At 32.3% G+C, this 10,823-nt stretch overlaps 1 protein-coding gene across 1 annotated transcript; it reads right to left on the bottom strand.

Moving 5' to 3' along the window:
• Nucleotides 1–3,949: 3,949 nt before the first annotated feature.
• Nucleotides 3,950–9,367, bottom strand: LOC110878926 (probable cation transporter HKT7). Its single transcript, XM_022127322.2, has 3 exons — nt 8,139–9,367; nt 7,065–7,295; nt 3,950–4,358 (listed from the first exon to the last, which is right to left on the bottom strand). The coding sequence occupies exons 1-3, from the start codon at nt 9,338–9,340 to the stop codon at nt 4,160–4,162; spliced, it is 1,632 nt and encodes a 543-aa protein (XP_021983014.1). The 5' UTR covers nt 9,341–9,367; the 3' UTR covers nt 3,950–4,159.
• Between the last annotated feature and the right edge of the window lie 1,456 nt (nt 9,368–10,823).

Here is a 10,823-nt window from a genome sequence, read left to right as displayed (position 1 = left end):
AATATTTTTTCCTTTAACTCGTGTCTGGTATATGTTTTTGAATGTTATTATTTATATTTATATGCTACGAGATATGACATTACCTTTTAAGATTTATATGGTGACTATGATATTTTATAGTGACTATGATATGCAGAGGCGGATCCAGCATATAACTAGGGGCAACCCCCGCTACGGCTTGGCGCTCCAGCGGTAGTGTAAAATTAGTGTAAATTTTGGAAAAATATAACGTTTTTTCGATTTCGTTACTGTTTTTTTATAAAACGTTACGGCTGGGCGGATTTTCTACCTTTTTTTATAAAACGTTACGGCTTGGCGGATTTTCTAGATCCGCCACTGATGATATGTATTAAAATATCTTAGTTTAGTTTAGTTTAGATTTTACAAACATAAAATCATATTATATGATAATATAAATGAAAGAAAATAATACATACTTGAAAATCCTAACGGGCATTTTTTTAAGAAACTAATAGGCATACCTAATGACCAACGAGTAATGGGTCGGGTATGGACATGTTTTTACAACCAGATACACATAATTGAGTTTTGAAATTTACAAAAATGATTTTCGCTTAAGAACTAAACCACACATAAATAGGCCAGTGTACCTATCAATCTATCATATATTTAGTATAGTATCTGTAAGAACAAAATATCGATCCATGGATACGTAGATCCTAATACTAAATCATTATTAGTGTTTGGCCTATTAAAAAGTGACGGTTTGTATATAACTAAAATAGCATGCAAATTGTAACAACTAAACTAACAAAGACAATGCAATCAATCATGAAGAATATCATGTTAATCTCAAATTCATTTAGCTAAAACTGATGACAATCATGGATATATTGCAAAATCACAAAATACAAAAGTAATTATAACCCCACTAAAGATAACTAATCGTATGATTTATGAAAAAAAATAGAATGATCAACACAAACTATCCACCTAAATTCACACAAATAAACCCAAGTGATACAATATTCATACAAATAAACCCAAGTGATGTCAATGTTCATAGATATAGACTAGTTTCTTATCAAGGGTGACTAATCTAACAACTCTTTGAAAAAAATAACATGAAAAACACATAATCCACCTAAAGTTGATTAAAGTATGTAATAATCATGCACTTTTTCAACTTATGATGTTCATGTCAAGATTACATAAATTAGAAATTTAAGTGAACAAACCTAGAATAAACATTACACTTAACATGACAAATCATAATAAATACTTTGTCTATCCAAACATAAGCATAATGATGCACATTCAAGAGTTTAACATTAATAATTAAGGCTTCACTCACCATCCCTAGTTTCATGTCATACGATTAGATGTCAAACTCTTGAATGCAGGGCCGGCCTTGGGGTGGGCGGGGAGAACCACCAGCCAGGGCCCGATATTTCGAAGGGCATGCTATTTTTAGAAAAAAACTCGATGTGTATACGTAAAAATTTCTTTTTTATAGGGTATACCAATACAAATACTAACATAGGCCCACTTACAAAACTATTCTTATGCTTTAGATTAGTTATTAGCCAATTGGCATTAGGTTTAGATCTTTAATGAGCCCAATACCCAATTTCGTTAAGGCCTAAGGGCACGTTTTTTGGAGCTCGAACAGGGTATACGAATTCTCAGAACCGGCCCTGCTTGAATGTGCATCATTGTGCTTATGTTTGGAAAATTTTCAAATCATGAATTTTCCAACATTACATAAGTCTTGAATATCATAACAAACCTTCAAATACACAATAGAGTAAAATGTCATTATCATCTCTATGGTTTGGCCATTTTTGCCACTTTCATCCAAAAACTAATCTCATATGTGCAGCAACCGGTAAATTCGAGACATTATCTGTACATCTAATTAATCAGGATTTGCATTAGTTACATGCAATTAGATTTAATTAATGGTAATTGATTCCATAAAGTCTAGCAAAGTTTGGGTAAATGCATGGGATTGCATTTGAAAACCATTGGAGATAGAATTATTGTGTTACGGTAAAAGTGTCTAAAACGAACGTTGGTGATTATATCTTGAAACATTAAAGTAATGGCAATATGTGATTGGCGTGAAAATAGATAAAAACATAATACGAACATAAAAGTATTGTATTTTCCGTTTTTATCGCGTAATTGTCGTTTTTATTACATTTTAACACATGCGCTCAATGTTTTAAAAACCGGTTTTTAAATCATACAGGGTTTGACTCTAAAATGGTTTACCGGTTGAACCGGGTTGTATAGGCCGGTTCAACCGGGTTACTAGTTAACCCTATAATTTCATAAAATACAACTTTATCTCAAAAAATAATCTAATTTTAATTAGGATTTATGCAACTGATCATGGTTTTATCTATAAAAACCATTTTCTTGTAAAATATTTTGCATTCTTCGAGAATTTTTATTATTTATAAACAATATTATATCGAACGAGCTGAATAACAGTTTCAACAGTGATTGAATATTAAAACGAAATGCATTTTGTTAATTACTGGAAATATGGGTGGTCAATATTACCTTTATATCGTATTTTATTAAAATTATAAAATAAAATTTTAAGATAATGCAAACCGGTTCAACGTTTTGAACCGGTAGAACCAGATTTACCGCCGGTACATAAGACATACCGTATTCAGATTTTACCGGCCTTTATCGGACCGGACTCATGTCCGATATCCAGTTTAAACGGTATAACCGGCCAGTTCATACCGATATTTAAAACATTGCATGCAGTTGCCACTTTTCACCCAACATTATATTTTTGAGTGTGTAATTGTATTGCCTAGTGAAAATTGGCATAACTTACTATTAATTAGACGAACTGAATTAATTATATAACCATACTAAAACGAAATCTTATGTAGGTTATCTTGAGAACATTCTTAACTAGACTAATCATCAGTTAATTTTCAAAAAAAAAAAAAAAAAAAAAAAAAAAAAAAAAAAAAAAAAAAAAACTAGACTAATCATCAAAATCACAAATCCCAACCCTCTTGTCCCCTCCTTCGGCTGAGATCCACCACAAAACCATCTAAATTTGTGTGTTAAGTTGATGAATGCTAGATGTCATGCTTGGTTATTTGTGTAAGATATATTTTTGTACCAAGACCATCCCCAATAGCTGTTTTTATGGGTTGTTTTTTTGCCATTTTTCCACCTCATCCATTTGTTCTTATTGTGGGATTTATTTTTTTACCATGTATTTGAGATCCATATTTGATGAAGAACGCATATTTGAGATGCTTTTTGTTAGGTGGTGGGGCCAAAGGGTGGGGGGTTTGGTGATAAATTAAAAAAAAAAAAAAACCTTTAAATATAAAAGGTGGTGATGATGTGGCAATGTTTTTATGTGTTTTTGTGTTTTCTCATTGGGTAGGTTTTTGGTGTTTTTGAAGGGTGATTGTTTTTCTGATGTGGCAGCTGACTGTACATGTTTTTAGGTGTTTTTAAGAGCCTTATTGTGGATGCTCTAAAGATCATCAAGATCATACTCCTTATGCACACTTCCTCATTCCAGACATTCAAACGCACACAACTCTCTCTCTCTCTCTCTCTCTTTTAAAAGACCAAGAACAATGAGCCCCAAACCCTTTCATTTTTCTACCAAATCACCAAATTTAGCCTCTAATCCCTTAAAGTTTTGAGATTTAAGGGGCTTGGAGCATAAGCTTGGAGTTGAATCTCAAAACCAAGCTTTTTCTCATCATTTAAAGAATAGTAAACATCCCTAGCTTGTCTAGTGGTATAACTCCTAAACTCATCTTGTTATTTTCGGTCAAAATGTTTACTTTATGCAAGTAAAGTTCACCAAATGATATGTTCATGTGTTTTTGCTAAAACAAACTAAAACAAGTATTAAAATGGAAGTTTTGGAAGGTTAGGAATGTATGGTTTGGGTCATGGATATGCATGATTGGGTATGTGTTCTTGTTGGTTTACAAAAGTTTACAACTTAATAATGCATTAAGAAAATTAGGACATATCATAGATACATACTTTGAACAAAAAGTAAAAATATAATCATAACTGGTTGATTCATACATTTTATATTAACCATCAAGCAAGTTTCTTTCTTTGTGTAGATGCTTCACACCAAGAAACTATATTATGCATCTTCGGAGGGCATGAAAAAAAAATTGCATATTTACAAGAGCTTCCATGCTTTGCCTCCATTCATGTTGTATTTCTTTAGCCTACCAAAAAACATCACTACAATTAAAATTAGTTTTCCTGTGTCACTCCATTTTCCCGCGAAACCGTACCATTTGTTTTCACAAATGCCATCTGGTTTCAGTTGACGACCGCAACTGTAGCCGGTGGTGAACCCCACGTTTCCATAAGCACTGCAAATGGTTCAAATCACAAACTGTAAGTTGATATATAGTTTTGGTGATTCGCAAGAGGGATATGATCTTGAATCTAATTTTAAATCCTTCTTTCATGTATTCAGTATATATATCTTTAGTCTAGTGGTACCCAATATATCAGGTTGTATATATGGTGTTATATCAATCAAGTGGTTTAAGTCCGGTTAGAATAACCATTAGGAACAAAAAGGATAGATAAAATATCCGATTTTATATATGTTAGTGGTGTTAAAGCATTTGGGTATACTTTAACCTATCTTAGCTTCAGATAAGTTTCACATCAACCTTTTTTCCATTTCACTTTGTCTCACTCCCATTAATTGTATCTAACTCTATCTTTTTGTGGTTTTTGGTTTAAAAAAGAAGATAATAATTAATTCAACTTCTTAACATTGGGTTAACATGTTAACACATAACTCATTTAATGTCTTTTAACACAAGAAGGGATCAGTGATTTGCAATGTTAGTTAAACATGTCATATCACTGTTAACACCCTAAATTTTAGAGTACACTCCATGGCCTAATTGAACTAAAACGCTAACTTACTCTTACAAGTCATTGACAATAACCTTTTCATATTTAAGGATGCCTTGGGTTCCTATAATTCTCCTATATATTAATTCTCTAACGGAACAGTAACAAAGAAAAAAATAGCATTATCCTATTGTATTCTAATAATTGAAGAAAAGAAACAGTAGAAGCAAGCAATGAAACCACATGGCAGGGAATAATATCACTTTGCCATTGGTTCAAATGAGCGGCCACCCCTCCCTTATTGGACCAACCAATTTATCATTTTATACACTTTAAAATTATGTTTTTGCCCTGGAATAGTGTTTCTCTGCCATTGATTCAAATGGGTGGCGAGCAATACCCATTGGACCAACCAGTTTATTATTTTATATCTACTTTAAAATTACATTTTTGTCCCCAGTTAAAAAATACAGTTTTGCCTCAACTTCAAAATACGTTTATCCTTTTGCCCGGAGCTAAAAAAATATAATTTCGCTCTCGGTAAAAAAATTATGCTTTTACCCTCAGCCAAAATACGTTTCGCCCAAGTTCAAAATAAAATTTTGTTTTTCCCCCGGCTCAAAATTATGATTTTACACCGGTTTATTATTTTATACCTACTTTAAAATTACGGTTTTGCCCACAGTTTAAAATTACGTATTTGCCCACAGTTCAAAATAAATTTATGCTTTTGCCCCCAGCTAAAATTTACAAATTTCCCCTCGGTTCAAAATTACGTTATCACCCTCAATTCAAAATTACGTTTTTGCCCCAGTGCAAAATAAAAATATGGTTTTCCCCTACCTAAAAATTAGGATTTTACCATCGGGAAAAAATTTTGATTTTTCCTCCAGGTAAAAATAAAAATATGACTTTGCCCCCAACTAAAAATCGTGTCAAAGAGCTGCCTAACACTCTTTTTACTTTTTATTTCTTACAAAACTATAGTACTGTTTTTTTAATTGATTGAGAATTATTCGGCCATGGCCCCGCAACGCAAATGAAACATCACCTAGTGTTGTTAAAAGAATGAAATTATATGAAAAGTTTTAGTAAATTTTGGCCCCTAGGGCCTTGTGTGATCACACTACTTGCACTCCCAAAGATCCAGCCATGAATATAAGAAATTTGATGGAGACTGATATAACCCCAAATAAAAATTATAAAATGATAAACAAGTACAATAACCTTAATATAATACTTTAATAAACAATAGTTATAACAATCTTTAATAATAATAATTATAATAATAATAAGTTGTGTATTTTTATTTTGTTTGAGTCATAACGCTAAAGGGTTATCAATTGACATCTAGGACCATTAATCAAATGTTACACTAATCCCCTCAAGCATCTATCATGGTTTGCGTGGATTAAACCACAGACTTCTTTTTCTTTTTCCAATATTTTAAGTATATGCATTAATTTAGGGTGGTGGTTTGGGTGGATCATGACAACACCCTTAGGGTAGTGATTTTGAATGGTGGATTAGAGGTGGGTGACATAGCGCTGACGTGGCGAGTCATGGTGGTCATGACCACACCCTATAGCATAAGCATAAGCCATTGCTTTTTAAAAGACATTATCAGTTTTATAGTTGATGTTCTCTCTGTATAATTTAGGCAGTTGTTAAAGTATAAATATATTTACATATTTCATTCTTAGGGGGTGTTCGGGATTGCTTATTTTAGAGACTTATTTACTTATTGACGTTTTGAAAAGTTAAAAAGTGTTTGGGTGAAACTATTTTGTGAGGGGAAAAGTCAATAAATCATTCTATTGTGACTTATTAACTTTTTTAAGAAGTTATAAGTTGTTTTGAAAAGCTAAGCCAACCATGGCCTTAATTTGTCTTAGATTAATATGTTGTCATGTAAAATATTGCAATTGTGATTACATAGTTATAATGAGAAAACAATTGCATCGCCATCCATTAATTATTTCAGTTTTTTAATTTTATGTGTGTCAACTAGCTAGAAGTGCCACTTGGATTGGATCACAAGCCAGCCTTTCACCTTTCACCTTTCATTGTGCAAGTAAAATTGTATTCTTGCGTTACATAGGATTTTAAAATAAGCATGCATCTATCCATCCATTTATGGTGATTTGTGTGTATGTCCAATATTAGATACTATACATGTAGACTTGTAGAGGGAGTATTAGGGTTACCTTATGACTTCAACCACGATATTTAGGACATTGAAATTAAGGGGATCATCTTTGATGTTTCTCCTTTCTGTTATGCAAATGAGCATGATGAAAATCACAAGATAAGAGAGTTGTGAGAATATGATATTCTCCAACAATACTCTTCTGTTTTTCTTCTTTCTTTGGTCGCTATTTCTTTTGCCACTTTGTTTCGCGGATAATGGTAAAAACGAGGTATATGGAGGAAGGTACCTGTGTCGAGATAACCATTGCAAATTTATCAAGTAGGCCAAATTCCATTGACAAATGCAAGTAATTTTTAACCAACATACGAAAGCAAAGTTAAATTATGACGACTTTTATAAGAAAGAATGGGAAATTACATATAGTAATAGTTTGTAGCATTTTGAAGTTTATTGTTATCATAACAAATGAATAAAATTCTATAAATGGTAAAGGTGTAAAACGTACGACTCCAAGACACCAGGTTATTTAAAATAAACCCAATAATTTGAATAAAAAATATGGAAAACTAATTAATAAAATATTACAAAAGGTAAGAGTAAAATAATATTACAAATAATTTTATATATTATTGCGAGTCAAGTGAAGTTTCATAGCATGATTCGAGTCGTTCTTAAATAACGCACTTTGAATGAGTTTCTCGAAGTTGATTTGCTTCGGTTAATTTTTAATGTATAAAAGTTAAACCGACCCGTTTATTCCAACTAACACCATGTGACGAATATTTTAATCATAAATTGTGACGAATATTTTAATCATAAATGGTACTTAACCTACGGCATGTCCTAGGAAAATGTTTCATTAAAAAAAATATTAAATCCAAACCTTGATTGAGATTTTTTAAATGCATGTTATCTTAGAATATTCATCAAAATTTGACTTCACGCTATTCATATTAATTAATTTAATATATAACAAAAACAAAGTTTATATGATCCGATAACAAAGCCATGTGAACCTTCATAATTGCACCGTTATCTTGATGGTCATGATTTGTTTGAAATTGATTGACAATTTTATCTATGTTAACAAGATGGAGAATAAATAAGAGAATAAAGAAAAGAAACTAACATCATGACCACGATCAATACCAATGAGGCGGCCGCGATGGTGGAGAGATCTACGATGGTTTCACCCGTATGTCTGGTGTTGATGGTTTGAAACAGGACCCCGATAAACTTTTGATAATTGTTCATGCCCGTCAAAGCATCGGCACTCCACTCCATTGAGGCAAACAATATATATTGTACGAGGATAAACACCAACGCCGTAACAACAATAAACGACGAGTGGATGTGAGAAAGAAAATGATGGAACCCGATTTCTTGGGTATTGTTCAAGAGGTAACTAGTTTCGTCTTTCTTTTTGAAATTTCCAATGCTCCAAATAGAAAATCTCAAAACTGAGGGGTACAAATTGTTACCTAGAAGAACTTGAGGGATTAAAATTAATAATAGGCCAGAATTCTTGTTAAACACCATCATGTTTTCATTGGTGGGAACAAAACCACAGCTAGCAAAGGTGGAAACTATGGTAAAGAGGGAGAAAGTGAATGTGTTTAGACCCTTTTGTTTGAGTACATTTTTGGCACTTGAGATGACATTTAGGTATACATAAACTGAGAAAACACCTAAAGTTTGGACAAGCAATAAGTAACCTAACACTAAAAGGCCCAAAAATTTTATGGATTTGTACTTCAGTTCCTCCACATCAGCCACATGTGGTTCTGATTCATAACCTAACTCAAAAATATCTGATTTAGAGCTCTCGAATTCAGGGTTCGATATGGTGCCTAGCTCAAGCTGGGCATGAAAGTTTGGTGGGATACCAAGATCACTCATCGAATCGTTCACCCTACCACCCTCTTGTATAGAACCACGACGGGAAAAACTACGCACAAGGAGTCCAACCATAGAAGTGAAAACCTCACCACCAATGAACATCAATATTGTCATAATGATGAGTTGGGAGTTGGAGAAAACCTCCATTTCAACGACAGACATACTAGAAACAGTAGATGCCGAAACGGAGGTGAAGAATAGATCTAGCTTTCTAGGGGTAAATGTGGTGGTTCTTGGATCCATTGCATTGAGGATAAGAAACCCAAAACACGAAACAAAGAGAAAATAAAACACTTCAATAGAAAACGGGTTCATGCGACGCACAACATAATGATACACATAAATGACTAAGAACCACATGAATCTAAAAGTAGTTAATAAACAACTACAAAGTTGTTCTAGTTTCTTTCCTACATGGGAAAAGACCACCATGTTGAAAGTTGCAAGAATTAAGAAACCTTAATTATATAGCAATGAAAAGGATTGAGTGCTAATGTTGAGTAATTTGAAGGTATATATAGGGAGGGGGTATATATTGACTTGGAGGTGCTTATTGTGTTTTTATATATTTTTCCTAACATATAAAGAATATTCTGTAAACATGAAATAGTCTTTGCATACAATCATTCTAATTGTTTAACAAAAATTTAGCGTTAAATTGAATGTTAGATTGTTAGTCTTTGCATACAATCATTCTAATTGTTTAACAAAAATTTAGCGTTAAATTGAATGTATATGTATATAATTAATTTTATTTTTTAATATGTGTTTGATTGTTGTGAAATCTTTAAATATTTTTTAAAGTAAGTTTCCGGAAAGGAGCATATATAAAATTTGGGTATTATTTACTTATTTGTGATTAGTTCTTTTCTCAAATTTAATTTAAATTTAAAGTAGGGGTAAAAGTGAAGCAATTTTTTATTAAAAAATAACCAAGTTGTATTATGGTAAACTTAAACTTAAGTCAAATTTGAAAAAGATAGTCACTAAACACTAATCAAGATTTATATATATTTTTCTTCATTTGATTTAAAATAAAATAAAATAAAGTTGTTTGCACGGCAGAGATCATGAATGTAAAGCATTTATAACACAGACGGATTGTTAGCGGTTGTTACATATTGTTTCTTTCGAATACATAACACTTTGATACAAATTGTCATACAATGTAAAGTAATAAAGTTCTTTGCTTTCATACAAAAAAGACAATTACAACTATAAGCAAAATGCTTTTACATAAATAAGAAATCCAATTGAATTTTTGTGTAGTACGTACAAAAGCAAGAACATCATGGTGTTCTATACAAAAAAAGACAATTACAACTATAAGCAAAATGCTTTTACATAAATAAGAAATCCAATTGAATTTTTGTGTAGTATGTACAAAAGCAAGAACATCATGGTGTTCTGGCAGCGTCTTCTTTCGACCACTGGTTCCATCCGGTTTGCAGGCACATCACATAAAGGGCTTAATTGACAGTTACGCCCATCGGTTGATACAACAAAAAACATCGGTTGTCTTGGAATTGTGTGTGTCGGGTGACCTACAAATTAATAATTAATTATTCGCTAAGATAACAAAAAACTAGTAATAAATAAAACGATAAGTGACACGCTTACCATGATGTATTCAACTCTGGCACACGCATCCTAGCCCGACATGTGAATCTGAAATACGCACCGAAGTGGGCAAGCAATAAGGAAATAACGAAGCAAACGCAAATCTACATAAGATGTAATAACCTATTGCACGAAACAACAAAAATGTATAAGTTACACATCGATATAACTACAAAGAAACTAAAAGTCTTATCAACCATTGTTGGTCATAATCGATCATAGGCTCATCTTAAATTAGGCGAGGTTGCTTATTAAAAACCATCGCAAACACCTAAAGTAAAGAGCCTAATCAAGA

This window comes from Helianthus annuus, chromosome 6 (genome assembly GCF_002127325.2).
Source record: "Helianthus annuus cultivar XRQ/B chromosome 6, HanXRQr2.0-SUNRISE, whole genome shotgun sequence".
NCBI classification, from domain to species: domain Eukaryota; kingdom Viridiplantae; phylum Streptophyta; class Magnoliopsida; order Asterales; family Asteraceae; genus Helianthus; species Helianthus annuus.
This window is presented reverse-complemented; position numbering and strand designations above follow the sequence as displayed.